This window comes from Passer montanus, unplaced genomic scaffold (genome assembly GCF_014805655.1).
Source record: "Passer montanus isolate IOZ18808 unplaced genomic scaffold, ASM1480565v1 scaffold70, whole genome shotgun sequence".
Classification (NCBI taxonomy): Eukaryota; Metazoa; Chordata; class Aves; order Passeriformes; family Passeridae; genus Passer; species Passer montanus.
In genome coordinates this window covers 3,261,832-3,286,134 of record NW_024372148.1, presented here as the reverse complement: position 1 = coordinate 3,286,134, position 24,303 = coordinate 3,261,832, and the positions used below count along the sequence as shown (strand labels likewise).

Sequence of the window (24,303 nt, the reverse complement as noted above, 5' to 3'; positions counted from 1 at the left end):
CTGTCTCCTTCATTATTTAGAATTACAAGTTCAAGTAAACCATTCTAGCAAAATATTTATGGTGATAAAACTTCTGAGCGTAATAGAAGTAGATTCTTAGTGAAGTCATGGCAAATTTTTCCATTTAGTTTCTGTCAACATCTCTTCCTGCTTCTCATGTCAGGAACTAGTTGAATTGACAGTAGAATTTGAAGCAGAGGAACTTAGTTTTATCTAGGATGAAAATAAAATTTGATTTTATAATAAACTTGTAAATCTTACATGCTGCCAAAAATCCAGGTCGTACAGTAATTGTGTTCATGTGTAGTTTGGGAATGCTTTATAAAAGCAACTGATGCATGCTGGGTGTCTGGTTGGCCAAAAGTATTAATTCCAGAGATTGGATACCTGAATTGCCTTTGGTCTCATGTTCTGCATTTAGTAATATTAGCTTAACTGAATAGTTAATTTTTCCAAGTAAAAGAGTGTTTGTTTGCTTGTTTGTTAAAAGACAAAGAATGCCAATATTCTAGGATTCTGCTGGACGAGTTCTACAGAAATTGTCTTCATCACAGATCAAGGAATTGAATTCTACCAGGTAATGCAAATAACTCCCGTAGGACATGCTTAGAGATGTGAAAATGTAAATTTGTAACAGCATATTTGAATTCTTTTCTTGTCTCTGTAACTGAGAAAGTGTACTGCTAAAAAAACCAATTTCTGCTGTTTGGTTTGCAGACTACAATTTAATTTTTTTAAGAAGAATACATTTTTAGGGCAGGGCAAATTTATCATTTACAGGTTTTAAGACCTTGTATAAAGGAGCACTCAACTAAGCCTTGGGAACTCTGGATTAAGAGATGCTCTTGGCTTGTATGGAAATGAGTATTTAAATGTAATGTGAAATATCACTTCACACAAAACAAATCAGCATTGGGGAAGATGTGTACATGCTTAAAAGGTGGCAAAGAACTATATAATTTACCAGCTAGTACCCTTCTGCAACTTGCAGCTTTCTCCTGTGTTGACCTCATTGAGTTCTTTTATGTAACATGTAATTTCCTTTGCATGTATTTTTAAAGATGTCTGATGAATAAATAACTCTTTTTAACATTCATGATGAGGGATATTTAAACACTTCCTAAAAAAAAAAGTTGTGCACTTCCCACTAATTTCAGTCCTGTAGCTTAAGACACAATGTTTCTCTTAATGACTGTTGCTAATAACCAGTACTAAAGAAAGTAACTGAAAATGCAGCATTATTTCATGCTGATTGAGGGGGACAATATATATTTACCACCTGAAAGGATTATGAATGTCAACCCTGCAAGTAACAGGACTAAATGAAATAGTGTCTTTTTAAAGAGAGGATATTTAAGCCCTTGAAATGAAGAGAATTGATTTATATACTTAGTTGTCAAATATAAAAGATTAAGGAGGCTGGGGAGTGAAGGCAGAAAGAATATTGTAAGGAGAACTTTTTAATAAGACTTCACTAGTTGTATCAAGCAAGGTGTTTTCTCCACTTATACTCAGATCTGGATGAGTGGGAAAACACAGAAGGAGAACTTTTTAATAAGACTTCACTAGTTGTATCAAGCAAGGTGTTTTCTCCACTTAGATCTGGATGAGTGGGAAAACACAACACCTTTGAGCTCATTAGTACTTGATGTGTATTCTTTCCTTAGCTGCAATAAAGTGGGGCCTCAGCTGTGATTGTCAGGTTTCTGATTTTTAATTCTAGCACAGTAAATGTCTTTACACTTATCCATTTCTTGCTTAACATTCCTTACTCCTGTGCATTAATTACCATTTATGCTGTTGGAATCCTGTGGTAATATAATGCTAATGTCCTGTGTTTCCAGGTATTGCCAGAGAAACGAAGTTTAAAGCTTCTGAAGAATCAGAGTATTAATGTCAATTGGTACATGTATTGTCCAGAGAGCTCTGTTATCCTTCTCTCAACCACTGTCCTTGGCAATGTCCTGCAGCCATTCTATTTCAAGGTAAAGGGATATGTTCCAAACTTGTAATTTTCATTTTTTCCTAAACTCTTCATCCAAATATTCTATTACTTGAATTTCTTCCAAAAGGTGTGTGTTTTCACATCCCTGTATGACAATAAGCAAATCTATAAGGTAGCTCCTAAGTGATGACTTAAAATTAGGTAATTTGCTCTTTCTTACATGCTTTTTGGAAAGATGTATGTCCAGACAAGGCTGGACAGTTGACCTTGAGAAAGGAAAGAAAAAATTGGTGGTGACTAAATATTTTACAATTTAAATGTCTTTAAAGAATTTTTTTCACTTAAATAGGTATTTATGAGTTACTTGTAATATGAACATTTGCTGTCTGCAGTATGATAAAGAAAATCTTGTGATTATAATTGTAACCTCCCAGATATGACTGGATGAAAAAGAGATAAAGAAAAAAGGTAGCGCTTAAGAAACAACTGTTGTCCCAAGCCAGAGGGGACTTTGTCTACAGTAGTTTTTTCTTTTGGTGTTCTTCGATGTGGGCAACACTTATTGTTCCTGGGAAAATATTTTTCTTTTTGTCGTGGAAAAAGTGTGTTGTGAAAACCAGAATCTGTTTTCAGTTAATGATGCAGTCAGGTGATTTTAAAAATTAGGACAAGAACTACTGTCAATGGATTAGGAAGATTTCTGTGGCAGTTTAAGGGAAGAGATTAAAAAGCATCTTATTCACATGAGTTTCCTGGTTTGTGTTAATCTTGCGTAGGGTCTGTACTGCATCCTGAAATGATGTTCCCTTAGGTGGCTGGGAGGAATCTACTAGCCTTTCATGGTTTTAACAACTTTGGTTATGGTTTCCCCTCCTTCACATTTTGTGTCAAGTTGTAGGTTGAAGCGAAATAATTTTTCTCTTGTGTTCAGGAAGTCGTATTTAAAGATCTCCTGAGAAAGGTCCTGTACTAAAGTAATACTTGAAAATAGAGCTCTAGCAAAGAAAATAGTTCTGTAGTATTCACACTTCACACTCAAGAATGAATCAGTAAGAATAGGAAGTTAATTTCAATAGAAACTTTGGAAACTGTGAGAACTTGCTTAAATATAAATTCCATAGAAAAGAGGAAGAGGAGAGTGGAAGCCTTGGGCAGGAGAAGGGATGTGCTGTAAGTAGAAAACAGGAACTATAGGAGACTGTGACTGGTAGGAGGTAGTGATATTTTCTCCTTCCCAGGAAGCAGTTATTTAAGAGTTGGAGCAAATACCTTTCTGGAAGAGGGAAAGTAAGTTAATGAGAACTGCTGTTTGAGATCTCCAGACCAATTGTTCTGGGGATTTGCATACAAATTTGTTTGACTGAATTGAAATAAAAATATTTTTGTAGCTGAGGTCAGAAAATGAAGACGATAAAGCTTCTGAAGTTACAGAAGTGTGTGTTAAGAATCAGTTGGGGTGTTTTTTAGGAAAGCAAGCACGAAACACTTTAATTTAGGCTATGACCGCCCTTTGCCTCGTGGGGGCGCTGGTGAAGCAGCTTTTGGGCAAAGGCGGCTCATCCCTTTCTGGTTCCGGTCGTGACTGTTCTTGTTTTGCCGTTTAACAGAGCGGGACCATGTCAAAACTATCAAAATTTGAAATTGAGTTGCCTGCAGCACCCAAGTCATCCAAGCTCAGCCTTTCTGAAAGAGATATTGCTATGGCTACAATGTAGGTATCTCACAAATCAGGTCTTTCTTGGGAAGGCGGGGCAGTTTGGGAATGCTGGAAGAAGGGAAGGACACTCAGCCTTTCTGAAAGAGATATTGCTATGGCTACAATGTAGGTATCACAAATCAGGTCTTTCTTGGGAAGGTGGAGCAGTTTGGGAATGCTGGAAGAAGGGAATGACCTTACAATGGTTGCACTTGTTTCTTGTTTTAGCAGTGCTGTTGCTTTAAAGCATCTCAGTTACTGCCTTGAACAAAGCATTTAAACAGCCCTCTTAGGGCAAGGTGGGGAGGGGAAGCAAATGGAGAAGTCTTACATGACATTGTTCTGGATTACCACAGAAGTTTGGAGAATGTTTCATTTCTTAGTTGATATTTTGGTAGAGGAATCATTCACAGATGCCAAACTTGATAAATCACAGTGCATGGCCTATACTCATGCAAGTACTGCTTAATCTTTCACTTTTAATTAAATGATTACCTGACTTAGAGTCAAACATTTTATCGCAGAAGAAGGGATGAGATTACCTAAGAGACTGATAGAGCTCTTAATTGAAAATAATGCTTTAATCCTGTTGTCTTGTTAGATACGGGCAGCTTTATATTCTCTATTTGAGGCATCACTCAAGGACTTCCAACAGTACAGGAGCAGAAGTAGTGCTCTATCACTTACCCAGGTAAGAGCAGAATGAAGAATGTTAGTGGCAGTTCACATCTGTGTCAGTGTTGTGGTTTAACCCCAAGTGGCAACTAAGTACCACCAGCTGCTCCCCCAAACCCCTGGTGGGAGGGGCAGGAAAATCAGAAAAAGGTAAAACTCATAGGTTGAGATAAAACCAGTTTAATAAATGAAATAAGGTAAAAAGTAATAGTAGTAGTAATGAAAAGCACGTGGAGGAGGGAATAAAACCCATGAAAAGCAAGTGACACAGTAACAATTTCTACCACCCAGCCTGTCCCAAGCACTGATCTGTGCCTCCTGGCCAACTTCCCCCACTTTATACCAAGCATGATGCCCTAGGATATGGAATATCCCTTTGGCCAGGTCAGGTCTGCTGTCCTGGCCCTGCTCCCTCCCAGCTTGCACACCTGCTCTCTGGCAGAGCATGGGAAACCAAAAAGTCCTTGACTTAGAGTAAGCACTGTTGAGCAACAACTAAAACATCCGGGTCTTATCAGTGTTATTCTCATACTAAATCCAAAATACAGCACTCTGCCAGTTACTAGGAAGAAAATAAACCGAGTTCCAGCAAAACTAGAACAAAAAGACAACTTGTATAGGCTTGCTGACCAGTTCTCATTTCTCTTTGTTTCCATAGAGAGGGCTCCTGTAAGAAGACACATATTTTAAAGCTGAACAGAACTGGGAAGTTTGCACTGAATGTAGTGGATAACTTGGTGGTAGTACATCATCAGGATACTGAGGTCTGATTTATTTTTATTGTGTTGTGCCATAACTTTGAGAAGTTAGGGGCAGGTTTTAGTAACTTAATAATTTCATTTGGAAATTATTTTTCTTTGGGCTTAGCTTGGCCAAAACCCAGAACATTTGCAGGAACAAAACCAGAACACTGTAAGAGATTCAAATTTATCCTTTTATCCTGATATATATAATCAGGGCTGCTGGTAATGCCTGATTTTTTCTTACACTGTTTTTGCTTCTTGTCAGTTTCTTAGGATACTTTGCTGCTCCACTGTGTAGGCTTTTAAGGCATTATACAAAGGGGTAGAGTTAAATTAGATACTAAATTATCAATCCTGGGAATCTTATCATATCACATTTGAATGATAATGTTTCTGTGACACAAACTTGCACTCCTTTAGTCTGAAGGCCTGGCTCTCTAAAAACTGGTATGAGCACAAACCTTCTTGTGCATCTGGCAGCACAGGTAAAACTTCTTGTCTGTAGTCCCAGCAGCAAGGCTTGGTCAGTGGTTAAGCTAAAGTGGTACTCTGCTCTTAACTTGGGAAAAGGCTTGGACTTCTTGTATTATCTTCTCTTGGACAACTTCAAGAGCTGGGGCACATTACCTCTTTAGGAGGATTACTTGATGTTTCAGTTATATTTCATGTTAATTCTACACATTAACATTTAACCCAGAGCACTTCCTCCCTGGCATTTTGGTCAAGCTATAAGCATGACTATAGAGACCCAGAAAATATTACTCATTTTGCCTTTGGGAGACACCAATAATTGGAGTTTTGTTGGCACTGAAAGCAAGGCTGCTTTCCCTGGTGGTCCATACTGGGTTAGAAGTGTTAGTGACTTGAGTTGAACAAGACTGAATGGTAGAAGTGTGAGGATATCAGAGGAAGAAAGACAATTTTCCTCAGAGTTTCTAGCATCCTTAACTATGCACTGTCAAAGTCATGTGTTGTGCAAGACAGACTGAGAGAGACTTTTTTCTAGGGCACATAGTGACAGTTCTGGGGGCAGCGGTTTTAGACCAAAGGGAGATAGATGGGATGCAAGGGATGCAGCTCTTTACAGTGGGGGTGGTGAGACCCTGGAACAGGATGCCCCATTGCTGAAAGGGTTCAGTGCCAGGTTGAAGGGAGCCTTGAGCAGCCTGATCAGTGAAAAATGTCATTGCTACATCCCCCAGTACGTCCCTTCCAACCCCCAACCACTCTGTGATTCTAACAGAGAATACTAGATGAAAATGTGGAAAACAGACCAAATGCATGTAAATGGGTGGTGATTCACATCTGTCAATACTAACTTCCTCTTTTTAATTGCAGACTTCAGTTATATTTGACATCAAGCTCAAAGGAGACTTTGATGGGTCCACAACCATCCATCAGTTTGTACTTCCACCTCGATCAATTCAACCCTATCAAATACCTGTAGCAGGTAGAACCACTATATAATGAATAACCTAACACTTAGCAAGAGTACTTAAATGCAACAGCTCACATACAGGAGTGCTTCAGGTTACTAACACTTCAGTTATACATATTTGAGAGGGTGAGGAAGGAAGAAGGTAAGAAGCAATTGAGCAGAAGTTGGTGTTCCAAATGTGTGCCAACTACAGAAGAGTTGCTGTTTAAGGTGCACGTTTCCTATAGTACTTTGCTTTTGCACTTGAAAAGTGTTGGGTGCGGGGAGTTTTTTGGCCATGGCTCTCAAATCTTGTGGGTGCTCAAAAGCACTTTGTGCTTTTCTGGCTTAAGTTAGGACTGTGTGACTTATGAAGTTAGAGGCTGAAAGACAATACAAGCTCAGAATCAAGTTTGAGACCAATTTCGAAGTAATGCTATACTCAGTGTTAGAACTCCAATTCTTAAATTCTTCTTGGATTACCTTTCTGTTCTCCAGTCCTAGAAATGTAACAGGTAGTTACCCTCAAGCTGGGAGTATAGAAATAGCCTGAGCATAGTTTCACTAGCAGCTGATAAAGCAGTGAGGTTCTCTTTGTAGAACAGAAAGATGCTTCTATACAAAAAGATTGCACATTAAAAGCTCTAACATCTGATAGCAAGTATGATAAATCTGCAGATGGAGATTTGTATTAAACAAAGGTTAGGATCAGAATGTACAAACCACTCTTCCTTTTAAAGAGTATACATTTAAATACAGCAAATGGAATCTGTGTATTTAGAATTACTGTACTAGAGCTGGAATATTTCTACATGCATTATTTCACCTGGCTGAAAAACAAAACAGTCATGTTTTGAAAGATTTTTTTTGCCTTCTCAGTGTCAGGTTTTCTTTGTAGATCTGGCTAAACAAATGGATCTTTCTTTTTGACTGCATGCTAGAGTGTTACACTCCATAGTTACCTTTTTGACATAAAATACTTGGTATAGGAGAGCTGCCAGAGTTACTACTGTTCTTCACCTGATGTTCTTTTTTCTGCAGGCCCAGCTTCTGTGACAAGTCAGGCTCCTGTTCCATGTAAACTCTGTATCCTTTAAATCCTCTCAAAAAGTAAGAACTTCATTCTATGTATCAAGCAGGGAAGAAGGTAGCATTTTTTACCTTGACTCCTTAACAGAGCAGTTTTAGCTGATTATGCACATGTACTCAAGACAAAATATGCTTCATAATAGCCTCATAATGTTTTCAGAGAGTTGTAAATACTGAAGTCTAGTATAATACCACATTTCTTGATTATTTGACATGTGTATGAAATTACTGAATAGGTATACCATAAAACTGAAGATTCATTCCAACAGCTTGGTTCAAAACCTCAGAAGTAGAAGTGACAGTAAATGAATGGTACAAGTACAAGAATGGTACAAGTAAAAGAAAAATTCCACATTTCTTGGTTATTTGACATGTGTATGAAATTACTGAATAGGTATACCATAAAACTGAAGATTCATTCCAACAGCATGGTTCAAAGCCTCAGAAGTAGAAGTGACAGTAAATGAAAGTATGTTAATGGGATCTGCTTCTCTACAGTAATGTAAATTCAAGAGAAACAGTTTAGCATCAATGTTAATATAGGTGTTAAAACCTTAACATTTAGATTCTTCTTCTTGGATTGTCTTTCAACCTGATATTATCATCAGTGCAAGTGAAGGTAAGCGGTGAGCTCTTGGACTCTACAATATTCAGTATCAGAATGGCTGGTTTACATTTGCAGTGCACAAAGCAGCTTAAAACTGAAGGGACTTACTAGGTACATCTGCTGAGTTGATTGCTCTTGGTAGTATTAACTAGAGGATTATCTATCTCTACTACTAATTTTCAAGGGTAATGCTGCTCTAAAATATGGGCTTAGAAAGGCAAATAAACAATCTCAATATGTTTTCATTTAAGGATTGAAAAGTTGTATGTCTAGGCTATACTGTACAAGACAATTCACTTTGTTTAATCCTTCATTATCAAGGTTACCTCTGGAGTCTTCAGGTGAAACTTGAACCTGTAGTTAACCTCTTGCTAGATAAAGGAAAACTAATGGATTTCCTTCTCCAAAGAAAAGAATGCAAAATGGTTATCCTGTCTGTATGCTCTCAAAGTAAGTTTAAGTGTGTTTTCTGTATCTTGAAAGTACAATACTGCTTATTCATAAAAACTCACCCAGGTTAGCTTAGCTGTTCTTAGATATGGGATCACCCCTGAAGCTGCCTTGGTCCTTCAGATGTCATTTACCTTTAACTACCCTCAGTCACTATTCTGAAGGAATTTAACAGCATAAAAAATTCAACTTTCCCCCACATTTCCATGACTGGAAATGTTTCTTAAAAGTTAAAAATTAGATAGAGAATAGAGATCACCTTTTGAAAAAGGCAACATTTAGGTGTCTGGTTATTTTTCCTCATAGCTCTTTCTTTGTATCTTTTCAGTGCTCAGTGAGCCAGAGAGAGGATCACTGTCTGTGATTGCAACTGTTTTTGACAAACTGAATAATGAATATAAGAAGTACTTGGAAGCTGAGCAAAGCTATACGATGGTAAACAATGTTAGCTATGGCAGCTTACAGGACAATGCTGTTTGCTTTTCAGGTGGCATCCAGGTGAAGGCATGCTCCTTTCTACTTAGGAAGTTTGGGCTTACCCCAAAAGGTCCTGACTGCCTCAGTCTCACAAGTAAAAGTCTACTGTGGAAAATGCACTAAGACCCCCATTTGATACGTGTGTGGAGGTGCTGCAAAGCCCACCTCCAGAGCGATGGGTTAACATACCCCAGTGCTTGAAAGCAGAGAGAAGGTAGAAGCTGAAAAAGCAACTCTGAATCAATAACCACTAACCTTGGTTTCCAAAGCACTGATTTCACTGCACACTGCATCATGGCATAACAGGCAGTCCTGATACATCTCAGTTACTTCTGTTAAAGTACCAAATTCAAGCACTAACTCAGAGTACACTCACATACTGAAAACTCTTCTAAGCCTGAGGGCCCATGTCAGTGTAGTTAGATTCATCTGCTGGCTTTGAGGAATATTAGAGCACCTGTATTTACATAACTTTAAAAAGCAGTTTTAAATTTAATATGAAATCCCCATTGAACAAAATGCATCTAATATCACATGACCACAGATATGAATTTCCTTGTTAACACAAATTCATAGTTGTGTTTGAGACAGAAAACAGTCTGTACAACTGAGACTGACTTGGAACTGTACTACACTATGGGTTTCCTTTTAAAATACCTTTTTTTCCTCCTAGGTGGTAGAAACAGGCCTGAGTAGAAGTAATCCACTCCTGAAACGTCCTGTCCGCACTCAAGCAGTTATTGACCAGTCTGATATGTACACACATGTTTTATCTGTTTTTACAGAGAAGAAGGTAAGTTAATTTTAAGGGCTAATGAAACAAATTTAAGGGCTAATTTGGCAGCAGTCTCAGATCAGCCAATTTAACTTGATGGCTTGAAATTGGCTGCAGGAAGCTTGGTCAGGATTAGCATATTTTGATGCCTATTTTTATGGGGTTATTAACAGAGAAGCCATGCAATTTCCACCTATCACTTTCTTCTTTGTCCAGGAAGCACCTCACAAGTTCACCATAGCTGTCTTGATGGAATACATTCGCTCTCTCAACCAGTTCCAGATTGCAGTTCAGGTAAATCACTTATGTGCTAAGTACATGGCCCCACTCCATGAAATTTTAGTCCAGTCTTAGTCACGTGTGTAAATTCTGTACTATATATGTGTTTTTACAATCTACAAGTCAATAGAGCCATGCCTTTGATTGTCTTCTTCCTACATTCACAGCACTACTTGTATGAGCTGGTCATCAAAACCCTTGTTCAACACAACTTGTTCTACATGCTCCATCAGTTTCTGCAGTACCATGTGCTCAGTGACTCAAAGCCCTTGGTATGTAAGACAAGTAGCTCCAATAAGCTAGTGAGGGAAGGGGGAAGTCTTCAGAATTTTAAGGTTATTTCTACTTTTGCCCTAGGCTTGTCTTTTACTGTCCCTGGAAAGCATTTACCCTCCTGCACATCAGCTCTCACTGGACATGTTAAAAGTAAGCATTTCTGATTCTAGTAACTCCATGTCACATGTGGGTTAGACTGGTCAAACAGCTTCCCTGACCAGGCTTGAAGTCATTAACTAGCATCAATCATTTGCATGCATTAGAAGCATTGTCTTACAGCTGTGATTGACTTCACAGAGACTTTCCACAGCAAATGATGAAATAGTGGAAGTTCTATTGTCCAAACACCAAGTTTTGGCTGCCTTGAGATTCATCAGGGGTATTGGAGGACACGACAGCATTTCAGCCCGCAAATTCCTCGACGCAGCGAAACAAGCAGAGGATGAGATGCTTTTCTACACCATATTCCGGTTCTTTGAACAAAGGAACCAGCGGTTACGAGGAAACCCCAGCTTCACACCAGGTAAGCAATAAGCAGTTTGAGCAGGATAATCAGTTGTGCAATGCAGTTGAGCCTGTATTAGATGATAAAACTCTTGGCACAGTTTAGCCTATATTTTATACTCACCTTTAAGCACAGTTCCAAATTAACTTGTCTTACTCCTTCATCTACTGCACCCAGGAGTAAAGAGGCTGAACTAAACATAAACTTGCAGATGAACCTGTTTGACTTGCAGTTGCTCTCACTGCTTAGGTTAGCAGAGCCATTATATCCAATTAGTGTTTTCTCCTGAAGTCAGCAACCAGGTTGGGAAACCTTTGAGTTTAATTGTCTATTTCCACTAATTACAAAAATTCAAGGCCTGTTTTATGCTACAGTTCTTTCTTTAAAAGCCAAGCCAAACTGCTTGCACCAGCAACATGTTTGTAATCACCAGACATTCTGTAGGTGCAGAATCCCACCCCACACTCTTGCATCTTGACATAAAGGGCTCTCATGCTGTGAATCTGCTGGTTAGATCCATGAACTAGATCAAAATCTGCTTCACCTGAAGAAAACCGGTCACAGGACTGGAAATACCTCAGTATTCCAGTGCTTTCTGTTTGTTCAACTCTGGTACTTACACACATTAAAGATAAGAATTAGTACCAATAAATGAAGATAAGTGAAACGACACAACCTTGGTTCTGTGTTTGTGAGTTTTAAAGTGGACATGGAACTTTTATTTTGTCTCCTGTAGGTGAGCACTGTGAAGAACATGTCACCTTCTTCAAACAAGTTTTTGGAGAACAAGCTCTCATGAAACCCACAACATTCTGAAAGACTCTTCAACTGAAATGTATAAACTTAATTTATTGCATTTAAGTAGATTTTTGAACTACAAAATTGCTATTTTATAATAAAGTATATACAAGACATTTTGGCAAATAGTACTAAAAATATTACAACTTGTGATGGCTTCCCCCTAAAAATAGAGACAAAAATTGCATTGACCTGCATTTAAAATTAGTGTCAGTGGTTTAGCAGTCCATTCTCATACACATCACCTCAATTTCATTGACAAAATGCTATTCAACTTTCACTACAGCTGGTTTAGGTTTCTGAAGGAAAAAGATGCAACCTCTTGAAAACAGAAGTGTTTTAGTAATCTTATTAACACATCTATAGTTTTATAATACTGTTACTTGAGCCACACTTAGCATTTCCTGAGTTTAAAGCTATGTCCAAAGCTGCAGCTGGTATCTTCTAGTTGAATCTGTGCAGGAGTCAAGTCTGTGGTGGTTACAGTGTGATAGTCATAGAACACTGCTGCGCTTCAGTTCTTAGGAGTTGGGCCTAAGCCACAGTTCAGGCAGTCCACTGAACACTGTTAAAAACTAGAAGTAGAGGAGTCTCTCCCGTTCTGTACCTCTGGTCCTCTCTTGTGCAGCACGAGTTTTAGCTTTATTTACTGATGGGCCTGAGTGAGAGAACACAGTTATCCAAAGGCTCCACATTTCAGCTGATCAGTCATCAGGAAGCATGCATGATCTTACTGTCTAAGGCCAGCTTAAGTCAGAAACGTGCTTCAGCTCAGCTGTTCATAGCTCTCAGCCCCAACAAAGGCAGTGGTAAATGAATCCCCATCAGTCTTAAGCCCATTAAAGGTAGACTTAAACTGAGCCTTACTTAAGGACTACACTATACACATGCATTGTCAAATTCAGGAGGACAGTGCTTGGACCATCCTCACTGAAAGGCAAGATTGTTTCTGCAAATGCAGGAACAGTGACCCACAGGAGGTTTGTTGCTGCCACCCACCATCCTGGCCCCAGGTTGAAACATGCTAATCATGCTCTCTGGGACAGCAGCCACCTTCACAAAGCACAGCAAAGTGCAGTGCTTGCTTCGTTCAGCGAGCCCACAGCAGTGAGCCTGCAGTGCCACCAGTCAGCCTCTGCTTTCGAAAGGACAGGCCACTTAGATGAGAGAGGCACATTCCAGTGCTGCTTTTAATCTCTGCAGACCTTTCCACATCACAGAAAGTCCACAGACAGCTATTTTTGTTTGAAGTGTGGTATAGAGCAGACTGTCACATCTTACCTATGTAACTAAGCAGAACTGGAAGAAATATCAGTCCATGTGTTGCTCCCAGCACAACCATAGCTAGATACATCCTGAAGTAGAATATCTTGAAGATTTGAGATTTGGAAAAAGCCAATACTACAATTCCTCCAAATTTGGTCAGTGTGATACCACTGAATACCTGGCAATAAAAACAGTATTTAAGTGATCAGTAGGAGTTTAGGTAATCCATTTCCTTCAAGTATTTAGCATTTGGTAACATTTTTGTGTGATCTAAGGCTCCTGTATGCAGTATACCTCCTGCCCTGCCAGTCTAGGACCAAATCAAGATGCACTCAAGAGTTCATCTTTTTGGTCCCACAGGAAAGGCTCAGTATAATTAAAAATCCACTCTGATCTATGCAGCCAACTAATTAACTTTTGCTTCAGGGAGATACAAGTGGAAACCATTACTTAACTCACATTCCAGTTAAGTTCTGTACCTGGGTGTGGTACACACATCACAATAACTTTCCATTCCAACCCCATACAGGTCACTTAGTCTAAGACAAGTGACATGACAGTACTGCCTAAACACCGAGTCCTGCTTGTTCTCTACAAGCTCCAACTGCATCCCATATTCACAATCACCTTTCCTAGTCACCTCTGACTATCTGGAAGAGAAACACTTGAATTTTAATGGGACAATTTGAGGTTTATCCAAACTACTAGTTCAGGTAAAGCATTTAGCTCTCTCCTACTACTAGGCAGTGGTAGCATCAGATTAAAAATGAGTCTTCATCACCCCTGTTACTAGTAGAAGCCTAAGAGCCTACTAGTAGTTGACCTTAAGAGCTTTAAGCAATCCAAAAAGAAAAAGCAAGGCTATCTTTATGACTTAAGACTGTCACCTATAACATTTCTTAAAATAGTAGGGCTGTTACTTGGCTACTCCTTTTCCCTTCCCCACCCAGCAGATACTCACTGAGCTGCCCATGTGAGACAGAGCTTCTTCCGCACGCTCCACTCTACTGCCCTTGGTACTGATGGTGAACGCTCTTGTCACATGACTGCAGAATTCCACAGCGATTCCACAGCTCTGGAGAGTGAAAGGAAACATGTGAAGACTTCAGTTAGATGAGCACTTTGCTGGCAAGGTCTCTACTCAGAATTCTGGATGGGCTAGAAAGATTCCTGGCAGCTGTCATCAGTCCGCAGAGTTAAAGTACCATGGGAAATTACAAAACTTAGTGTCGCTTCCCAGAGGCTGTTGCAGGTGTTTGCCACACAGGTAAAACACTGTGTGGTGTTTTACCACCAGTCATTACTAGACAATCACACAGGAAGTAGAACATGAGGTTGTTTCAGGTCAAGTTTCCTGAGGTTAAAGCAAGCTGGCTTTGATGTAGCTTACGTAGTGAACATTGAACATTAGAATCAGTTTACAACTATTAGCTGCAATAACACTGCTTTAGAATAACACTGAATATACATCCTGCTTTGATACCATGACAACTTACCTGATCAATCCTTTGCAACACTAACTGAACACTTGGCTAATCTTAGCCTTATCTAGTAGAGACTTGCTTGAACATACATCTAATTGTAACATGGGCCAACAGTTTACACTGACCCTCAGACCTGCCACAAACCTCTCGAGAAGACAGTAAGCCAGAGCAACCAATATCTGCTTGCTGGAGCTAGTTCTGGAGTGCTTTACCAAGGCTCTCTCTACTCAGATGATTTCATCCACTTATGCGGGAACAATACTAGTGCTAGCACATCCCAGATCTGCTCTGTAGAACAGAAATACAGCAGACAAACCTCTGCATCCTCCCCTTCAGCATAAGCCACCCGAGTGTTGATGTGGAGCAGCACCTAGCCTAGACAGCAGCAATGCAGCTGTTGCTGCAAAACAAGAGTGACCTCCACCAGATGCAGTATAGCTTCAGTTCAACTGCTGTATCTTATTAGTACTAGGACTAGTCATCATAATAAACTCATTTTCTCTTCTAGTTCCACTACTCTAGTAGTTCCACTACTGTTCAAAGGCCTGTCAAAGTTCAGCAGCAGAATACTGCCCGGTATCACAAGTACATATGTAGCACACAGAACTGTTCAAAACTTGGAAACAGAAGCAAAGAGAGGTCATGTTGACTTACCATGACAAGATTTACTAAAGAAACTGCATTCAAGCTGATGCCCCAGAGCCACATCACTCCAAACATGTTGACAATTATCATAGCAATAGTTATTGAAACCACAACAGCAGCCCATACTTCAAAACCAAGAAGCACAGTTGTCACCAGAAATATTGATCCCAAAGAGATGCAGAGGTTAAAGATAGCATCGTGCACAATTGTCAAGTATTGTTCATAGAAGACATAAAACACACTGTGGAAAAAAGAGAGGTTGTCATTAGCCATCTTCCTTTTTATATGCTAATATTAGATTAGCTTCTGTGCTAAGGTTCCCCCACCCCCAACAGAAGTTACCAACAGAAACTGGCTTCCTTGTATCAGTGGAACATCACGTATCAGCCAGCATTCTGTAGGAGTTAACCCCTCACTAACACTTCAAATAAAGACCGTGGTCTCGAAGTCAGTGTAATTCCCGTAATTCAATATAAGCAGCTGCAGCAGATACCAGAATGTAGGTGCTCGGATCCATTGTGATATCTACAGGAGCTACTGCATATGGACCATAAGTACAGGTAGGATTCTTTGAGGCAGAGATCAGTATTTCAGGTGTACAGATACCAACTCCAACTCAACCTTAGTGTGGTACTCCTATACTTGACATCTGTTGCATTTGCTTTACATTTAAATAATTTATCTGAAGTCAATACATTCACATCACAGGTTACAATTACCCATGTCAACATATCTACTTATTGAACTATTGAACCCTACTATAAAAGCTTGGAAATGCCCCAAAATGGAGTCATATCTACCTTTGTAGTGAAGGATTTATATTAGTTATCAATGACAAGAGGCCAGTGCTATGGATACAAATTATATCTTCCTAGTTTAACTAGAAATCCCCATGTCTCTGCATTATCTTCTGTTAGAAAACTCAGGTTTCTAATATGTTATTTTATTGAACCCTACTATAAAAGCTTGGAAATGCCCCAAAATGGAGTCATATCTACCTTTGTAGTGAAGGATTTAAAGTAGTTATCATTGACAGTAGAAAGAGGCCAGTGCTATGGATACAAATTATATCTTCCTAGTTTCACTAGAAATCCCCATGTCTCTGCATTATTTTCTGTTAGACAACTCAGGTTTCTAGTATGTTATTAGCCAGCACATTTTCTGCATTGCTCAAGTATTTGTCACCAAGGCAATAAAGATCGAACCATACCTGTAAGGAAACACGCGGTAGTTCTTCTCTTTGATGCCCATAGTTTCAGTAATATTGTCTGCTATAATCCGAGCTTTCCTCATAGCATCAATAAAATCAGATGATGTTTTCAGTACAGTATGGTAAGTCATAAAATAAGTGGCTCCAACCTCAGTTTTGTTGTTTATAAAGGTGACAGCAGAGCTATATGCAGCATGTCCTCTATAAAAACAAGTACGTATCAGATGTCAGCACTATTCAAATTTATTAGCTTTTATAACAAATAATCTTATGGAATCAGAGAATGGTTTGAGTTGGAAGGGAGCATAAGATCATCTATCTAGTTCCACCTCTGCCATGAGCAGGAACACCTTCCACCAGACTATGGCTGTGCACATCCCATCCCATCCTATCCCATCCCATCTCGTTGTGAACACTCTGCCATGAGCAGGAACACCTTCCACTAGACTATGGCTGCGCACATCCCATCCCATCCCATCTCATTGTGAACCATCTAGTTCCACCTCTGCCATGAGCAGGAACACCTTCCACCAGACTATGGCTGTGCACATCCCATCCCATCCTATCCCATCCCATCTCGTTGTGAACACTTCCAGGGATGGGGCACAGCTTCTCTGGGCAATCTGTTCCAGTGCCTCACCACCCTCAGAGTAAAGAATTTCTTCCTAACATCTAATCTGAACCTACCCTCTTTCATTTTAAAGCCATGCCTTCTTGTTTATCACTATACCCCCTTGTAAAAAGTCCCTCTCCAGCTCTCTTGTAGGTGCCCTTTAGAGGGCTAATAGCTGGTAGTTGTTTCTAGCAGTTTCCAAAACTATGAAAGCTTCAGAGCACAATGCATTTCAAGATTGCACAGAACATTTCTAGAACGACTGACCATAGATATTGTCTCTCTTTGTACAGGGGAAAGCTGCTGTTCCATTTAGTTGATGATGCATTTGTTTTTTTTCAGAAAATAGTACAGAACTGGTGAGATGTCAATGTTTGCATGGCTTTTAGGAGGACATTAGACATCTAACCTCCAGACAAAACCCAGAGCAAGTATCTCTGACACATTGGTCTAAGCAAGATCTGTAGAATAAGGCTCTTACCCTTTGCCACATTTAGGATTAGGGTTGTCTGATAGGAACATTGGCAAAAAGGTCATGAAGTCTTCACCCTGTGGTCTCTGCTTGCCTTCCTGAGTCAGTGGTCGACAACGAGTGCAGGATGGATCGCTGACTGAAGAAATACAGGAAGAAGGTCATCTACAGGGTCAAGCATTCTTTTTCCTAACACTAGTAACTTCTGACTTGCATTACTACAGGCAAGTAGCTTTTTATTCCATAAAAAGCATTTTTACTGATGAACTAACTGATCCATCCTGAAATTCCATATAAGATTTGTAGTCCTTAATTTGATTTATTGCTACTAAGGCAAGGACTGTCAGAGAACTCTTACTCGTGCATTTGTCTCCATTAGATCTGATGAGAACTACACCTAGCTGAAGGACCTAAACAAAAACAGAGCACCAAGTTTTGTGCTGTAAGAAAGCCAAGAGAAGGATCAGAATTTTTACAGCAAGTCACATTGGCTGTCTAGGTAGGCTGTTTTCAGTCTGCAAGATTCCAGTAGAATATTTAAGCTCACTCAAACAGCAGTACAAATAAATCAAGAGGACAACTCAAGAGGTCCCCACTTAAGAGTAAGAAAAGGTATTTACTTGACTCATACCATGAGAAAATGTTTTGGCTGTGAAACTTATAAACCAAGCTAATTCACTAGCAACAAGATGAATACCAATACCTGAAGCATTGCAAAACTGTCCAGTGGTATTGTAGACTCTGCAACAGGACGACTGTGGCTTCACCCAGTCAAAGTAGTCATCAATCCAGGATGATGGGGCATAGCCTATCCTTGTGCTAATAAAAATAACACAGCATATCCATCATCAGTAATTTTATGTTTAATTCCAAAACATATCACTTGATCTCTCCAATGCCAACTTATGTCATGCCAACTCATTCTTGTCAAATCTACTCAGCTCTTCATATAGTCCCATGCTCCAGTACCCCATCCAAGAGCTGTAACGCTCAGGTAGTTCAGAACACTGCAGCTAGAAAACAGCAAGAGCCTTTTCTCGGCATCCTGTTCTGCTGCCAAGCTCAGTTTTCCATTCTCCTGCCCACTCTGTTTTCTGTCCTATACCAGACCCTGTTGTCTCAGCTTTCAAGCAAAGCTCCTCCTTGTTTGGCTGAAATGAACTACAGTGGAAGGAATTGGGAAAAGACTTCCTTGAGTTGTTAGCTGCAGATAAAATTCCTGCTTAGCCTCTCTAGGCTAGCCTAGTTTATTCACCAAGTTTAGAAGCTGAGCATGCAGCCATTGTCCAGAACATCATAACCCTGCTGAGAGGTTTTCACAAGTTTTTCTTACTACCATTCCAAAATTCCTTAAAGGATCAATCCCCTTTTCCAAACCCAAGTACATCAATGTATCCCATCAGTACAGACAGCTTTTATCCTCACTCTAGAACACTGTTAGAGCTGCTTCCAACCCCTTTCCCTCCAAAACCTACAATATAAAACCAATAAAATAGAATGTCAATTTACAACCAGCAGCTGAGCCTGAACTAAATCAGGAGGACACACTGCTCAGCTATATCCTTTCCATGCAATTATGCAGAGACAAGCATGAAAGACTTACTAGCTACCAATTTCCGCAGCATTGAAGACTTGCTGGACAAGTGAATCATTGTTACATCCCGTTCCACCACACACCATGTTCTGCCCTTCCAAAGAGGTGTAGTTGTGTCCTTCTTCTAGGACAAAGTAGACAGGGGGACCCACATGCAGGTACTCACTCATGTGGCTGAAGTAATCTATTACATAGGAGTCCTTCAAGGGAAAGTTTTGAGTTACTATTATGCAATGTTGAGGCAGCACAATAGGGTATCAAGGTTTCAGTTCTGCCACAAACTGCTGAACAGTGACATGATCATAAGACTTACATCTGGCATTGAGAGAGACTGATCCAGTCCAATCTCTACATTGTGCATAACTGCTGCACTGAATGACAGGATACCCACAAACACCGCTATCTGCAAAAAAACCAAATCCATGGAAGTGAGAACTGCACAGAAACAACAGGCAATAAGAGTCATTTGTTAAGCTAATAGGAACCATGAAAAGAGGCTCTAGTTATGCTAAATATGCTACCCAGGCTTAATACAGCAATGGTAGTACAACATAGATACTCAGGGGTCCCTTTGGAACTGCAAGGAAATTTGCTCTTAGAAATCATCAGTGAAGGTTACAAACACCTTCTGTAAATAAGCGTGGTAACTTTAAACTGAATCACAGATTCATCAACAATGCTCTGGATTAATGCAGTGTAGAAGCCAATACATGCTGGGTTTTTTACATAGGCTAAAGTAATTCGATTGACTGCAATGCAACGCTTAAATCTGGGCTTTAGACTATCCACAATCAAGCCTCTATTTAATGAAATACTTTTGCAGTTACAAAAGCTTATTTCTATTCTTATGCTGAGAACAAAAAAACTAGAAGCTTCATTTGTTTCACTGTATTGAAGATTTTTCTTCCCTATTTAGGCCTTCAGGCTCACTCCTCTTTTGCTCAACTTTAGATGACTGCTTACTTGAAATAGATTATACATACTACTATTGGTCTCATCCAATCCTTAAGCAGATATGGAGAAAACAGATTTTTGAAGAACAGAAATAACATGTTCTCAGAACGCTGGACTCCACTCATTTCTTCACTGCTTTTGATGCAACACAGAATATCCAGTCTATTACTCTGAAAATGGATTAAATGCCAGAGTTAGAGCAGTTCTGCAGATGTCGTCATCCCCATGACACTGCAGTTACAGGTGCACTTATACTCACCTCTTGACGTTTAATATCCAAGCCCAGGAGACTCACGAAGCAAGTGACTTGAAGAATAAAGTCTATGAGCACAGCCATTCCAGCAAACAGGGAGAACGTGCGAACCGCTGGCATCGTAGACAGTGTCCCTGGAGGAAGTGACCCAGTTTGTTACGAGAGTTCCCTTCTCCTAGAAATGCATGAGCATTTTCTAGACAAACATCCAATCTAAGTGGTAGCCTTACAGCAGGACAAAGAGCCTTTCTTTCCAGAGCAAAGGAAACAGCCCATACAAGCCTGGCTACAGCTGCTGTCTTTGACCTATTTAACAGCACTGAGGCTGTGCAAAGGCATGACTAGTTCTAAGCCATTTCTCAATTCCAAATTTAGGTGCAGACTGTGTAACAAGGTAGTTAAGAAGTGCTGTCAGGCAACATCTTGCTTCAATATTAAGCCACTCCAATGCAAGTTGATCCAATGACAAATTACTCTGCAGGTGAACAAAGCCGTTATGAAGAAGGCCAAATTAAACTTGTAGGGCAACAAAAGATTTACTTCTAAAACATTATAAAGTGAGCCTCAAACATAAATCTGTCATAGAAGCATTTTTCCAACCAATGGGCATTTTCTCAAGATGAATAAACACCATATAGGAGTTCATACACCTCGGTATTTGATCTATTCCTAAGGTCAAATTCAGACTTGTCAGTTTTTACTGCAAGTCAGTAAAAACCTCCAGTCTTTCAGGCTGAAAAGCTTAACAGATTCAGAAATAGATCTTATAAATCTTATAAATGCCACGCTCCTAAAGTAATCCATTGCCTATCCCCCAGCAGTTTAACTTGATAGTAACAATGAACAACTAAGCTAAACAGCCTTTACAAATTTGTATTTTGCTTTTATATTTTTGTATTGCATGTATTCTTGAAACACGCAGTTATGATAAGGCCCTTATCTTAAAATACGAAAGGCGTCTTACCAAGAAAGAATGCCACAGTCTCCGAAAAGGATGAGAGAAACATACTGGGTGCTACATCTCCCAAGACTCTGCCAATCTGTTTATCCAGAGTTTCACCCTGAAGGCGTTCATCTCTCTGTTTTAAGGCAATAATTTATTATTATTATTAGGAATCATGCAATTTATAAAGCTATTTCATATGGCTTAAAAAAACCTGAAACTTTAAAATATCCTAAGCTATCTTTTGTTGTTTCCACTGCATTAACAACTTAGATAAAAACCACCTAAGACTCTCTAAAACAAGAGCAGCCTGAACATTACTTGCTGTCTTGCTTCAAATTTAAAATATAGTACTAAGTTCAGTACTTCAGATAAAACAACACATTTGACAGAGGCAGTACCAGTTTCAGCAGGCGATTGAATCTGTCAAATTAAAAAGCTTGTTACCCACTAAGACTTAGTGTCAGAAGCTCCTAGTCTTAAGCATATAGTTTAGTTCATGACTACAGCTTACAATATGTTTCAGTTACAAGTGATCAAAATACCAGTTGAGCTCTACAAATATTTTGATATCAAGCACCAATATGAAAAATGCAGAGACATAAATTAGGGGGTTTTTTGTGAAGGTAGAATGTACAAGAAGATTCTTGGCTCTCTTTCACTCTCACAAAATATCTTGTGAGAGTCCAGAGTGGCTCACATTGACCTAAGCATTGGAACAGAGAAGACTTCCTGCTCCAAGTTTACAGCCTTCAAAAATGACAGGCACTTGTAGAAGAGTCTGTATGCAAGAATAAATACCTGAAGTGTCTGAACCATAATGAAAATGTTGTCCACTCCAATAGCCAGCACCAAGAAAGGAATTACTTCTATCACAATCAGTGTCAGTGGGATTCCAAAGTAGCTGAAAATGCCTATAGAACATGCTACTGAGCTCAGTACAATCAGGATGCCTGCAATGCCCAGAGAGATCTTCGAATCCACCTAAAAGAAGTTGTACTGAACGTCAGCCAAACAAGCATCATCCCACAGAACAAATTACTGCAAAGGCAGAAGTCATATTCTAACATTTAGTCTAGGTAGCAGAAAATTTTTCAGGTTTTTTTTGAAGATCCAGATATTAAAAAAAAATATCCCACAGAACAAATTATTGCAAAGGCAAAAGTCATATTCTAACATTTAGTCTAGGTAGCAGAAAATTTTTTAATATCTGAAGATCCAGATATTAAAAAAAAAAAAAAATCAACCTTGAAGCTGCAAGTCTTAAAGCTGATGTTAACTGAACATCAAGTGAAAGAACTCAGCTGAGACTATGAAATACACATGAATTGTCTAGCAGAAAAACAATGCTCCCCCTAACTCCTGCCTATGAAGTACTCAATGCTTTAATAAAAAATTGAACATCAGCATTCTGAAAAAATAGTTAAGTGACTTACAGCTATCAGCAAGCTCTAGCTTTAGTCTTCATAGCAATGAAAACTATACACATACCAGCAGTCTTCTACAGCTCTGGATATGTCCCAAAGCTATCGAGATGTAGATGAACATCACAATATAGCTGATCAGCACAACGCTAATATCACTGTTGCTTTCGCGGTTGATCTCATCTTCAATACTCCGCTCAGCAGAAAATGATATCGTTAAGTTTGAATTATTGTAGTTCTTCAGAAAGTTAATGAATCTAAAAAACAAAACCAAGAGGTTGATCACATTAAAAGGATAAAACATCTTCCACTAGAAATACTTGAAAGCCAGTTAATGGCAAATTTACATTGTCTGCGTGGTACAGGAGTACCCTGTGGCCAGACAGTAGTTTGATGGGACCTTCCTCAGTTTCAAAAGAGAGGCACAGGCTACACATACCTAAAACTCCTCTTTAAGAACTAGAAATACAATACTTTGAAATACTTTCCATGCTCTCTCTAGCATTTGAGGACAAATAGGTAACTTACATGAGCTATTTCAAACTCTAAGCACAGTCTTCCTCAAAGCTAGGAACCTAGACCTAGGAATAGACACATGAAAGATGACTGCAGCTTGCTTACAGTCCTGGAACAATTTATTAGCCTTGTTTCAGCTCCCCAACTTGAAAGGTGCTTGTGACACAGGCAGATGCTTGTCATACTTTTATTTTGTCACAAACTTTCTAGTACAATAGTTTCCATCTGAACTGACAGCCAAAGCAGCTGGCCTGTGTAAGCTATCTCTTCAAGGTGGTAGAGGGGACAAAAGCCTTAGATGTTCATCTGGATGACATTTTTAAAAATTAAAGGTAAAGAACTACAGCATCAGGCTCAACCTTTCCACCCATGGTTAATGGTCCAGTAAATTAAAGAGTCTACCTGTGTAATTCTAGTCACAATAAAATAAATCCTTTCTGAGCATACTTATTGGCAAGTACTACTGGGCTAGCTGTCACTAAGAGGACCAGAACCTATGTCGCAAAGCAAATTAAGTGTGCCAGACAAAGTGAAGGTTTTATGACCAGCATAGTCTGGTTTTAACCAATTTTTCTGCCTCTCAAAACATCCCTGTAGTTATACTGAAAAACTGTCAGTACAGTGCAGGTGGGTTTTTTTAATCAACATTTAAAGCTGCTTTAAATCACGTATGCATTTCAGAACAGGAAGACTACTTACTCTTTTTCCCATGCCAAGGCTTTCATCAGCTTTTTTGAGTCATTGTAGTAGTTATTGACAGGAAAAGTAATAACAAGAGCTGTGGCATTATTGTAGTTATCATCTATAGAAGAAATAAAAAGTTTGGCATTTAAAAAATGGAAATTACATTCTAGTATAGCAGATATAAATAAGTTTAAAATTAGCATTGCCCAAAGCAATCCCACCCCTACAACTCCACCACAACTGAACACCACTGAGTTCTCAAACATACTACTGAAATAAGAACCAAAGCTGATAAGCACTACAGATTGCATTCCAGAGTAATTATTCATTGCTAACATGTTCATGACACCACAATGTTAAATTGTTGCACAGTTAGACAAAAAAGCTACTGTATAACCACTGCTTATGACTTTCCATCTAATGAGAAATGTGTCTTCCTAAACACCGTACCTCTTGCATACTTAGATTTTACTCAAAGCAAATACAAATCCCCTACAGTCTAATAAAGAACCG

General features: G+C 39.2%; 2 protein-coding genes across 4 annotated transcripts in view; one reads left to right on the top strand and one right to left on the bottom strand.

The window, feature by feature from the left end:
• RMC1 (regulator of MON1-CCZ1) overlaps positions 1–11,863 on the top strand; it is a 17,721-nt gene extending 5,858 nt beyond the window's left edge. Inside the window, exons 5-20 of one of the 3 annotated variants that reach the window (XM_039730088.1) lie at positions 491–577; positions 1,845–1,985; positions 3,553–3,656; positions 4,243–4,332; positions 4,975–5,080; positions 6,398–6,509; positions 7,518–7,562; positions 8,131–8,184; positions 8,494–8,622; positions 8,951–9,057; positions 9,773–9,892; positions 10,091–10,168; positions 10,321–10,425; positions 10,511–10,579; positions 10,727–10,952; positions 11,671–11,863. In XM_039730088.1, coding sequence (XP_039586022.1) covers positions 491–577; positions 1,845–1,985; positions 3,553–3,656; positions 4,243–4,332; positions 4,975–5,080; positions 6,398–6,509; positions 7,518–7,562; positions 8,131–8,184; positions 8,494–8,622; positions 8,951–9,057; positions 9,773–9,892; positions 10,091–10,168; positions 10,321–10,425; positions 10,511–10,579; positions 10,727–10,952; positions 11,671–11,750 — 1,653 coding nt within the window. In that variant the 3' untranslated portion in view covers positions 11,751–11,863. The remainder of the gene's footprint in view (positions 1–490; positions 578–1,844; positions 1,986–3,552; positions 3,657–4,242; positions 4,333–4,974; positions 5,081–6,397; positions 6,510–7,517; positions 7,563–8,130; positions 8,185–8,493; positions 8,623–8,950; positions 9,058–9,772; positions 9,893–10,090; positions 10,169–10,320; positions 10,426–10,510; positions 10,580–10,726; positions 10,953–11,670) is intronic. The other 2 variants (XM_039730089.1, XM_039730087.1) reach the window with 2 other exon arrangements.
• Positions 11,764–24,303, bottom strand: part of NPC1 (NPC intracellular cholesterol transporter 1) — a 27,975-nt gene continuing 15,435 nt past the window's right edge. The window contains exons 11-25 of the mRNA XM_039730086.1: positions 23,806–23,908; positions 22,658–22,847; positions 21,968–22,150; positions 21,188–21,302; positions 20,230–20,357; positions 20,000–20,140; positions 19,330–19,419; positions 19,026–19,216; positions 18,126–18,241; positions 17,432–17,561; positions 16,338–16,538; positions 15,137–15,368; positions 13,960–14,073; positions 13,014–13,176; positions 11,764–12,390 (exon numbers count right to left, since the gene is read on the bottom strand). Of these exons, the coding sequence (XP_039586020.1) occupies positions 12,308–12,390; positions 13,014–13,176; positions 13,960–14,073; positions 15,137–15,368; positions 16,338–16,538; positions 17,432–17,561; positions 18,126–18,241; positions 19,026–19,216; positions 19,330–19,419; positions 20,000–20,140; positions 20,230–20,357; positions 21,188–21,302; positions 21,968–22,150; positions 22,658–22,847; positions 23,806–23,908 (2,180 nt within the window). The 3' untranslated portion in view covers positions 11,764–12,307. The remainder of the gene's footprint in view (positions 12,391–13,013; positions 13,177–13,959; positions 14,074–15,136; positions 15,369–16,337; positions 16,539–17,431; positions 17,562–18,125; positions 18,242–19,025; positions 19,217–19,329; positions 19,420–19,999; positions 20,141–20,229; positions 20,358–21,187; positions 21,303–21,967; positions 22,151–22,657; positions 22,848–23,805; positions 23,909–24,303) is intronic.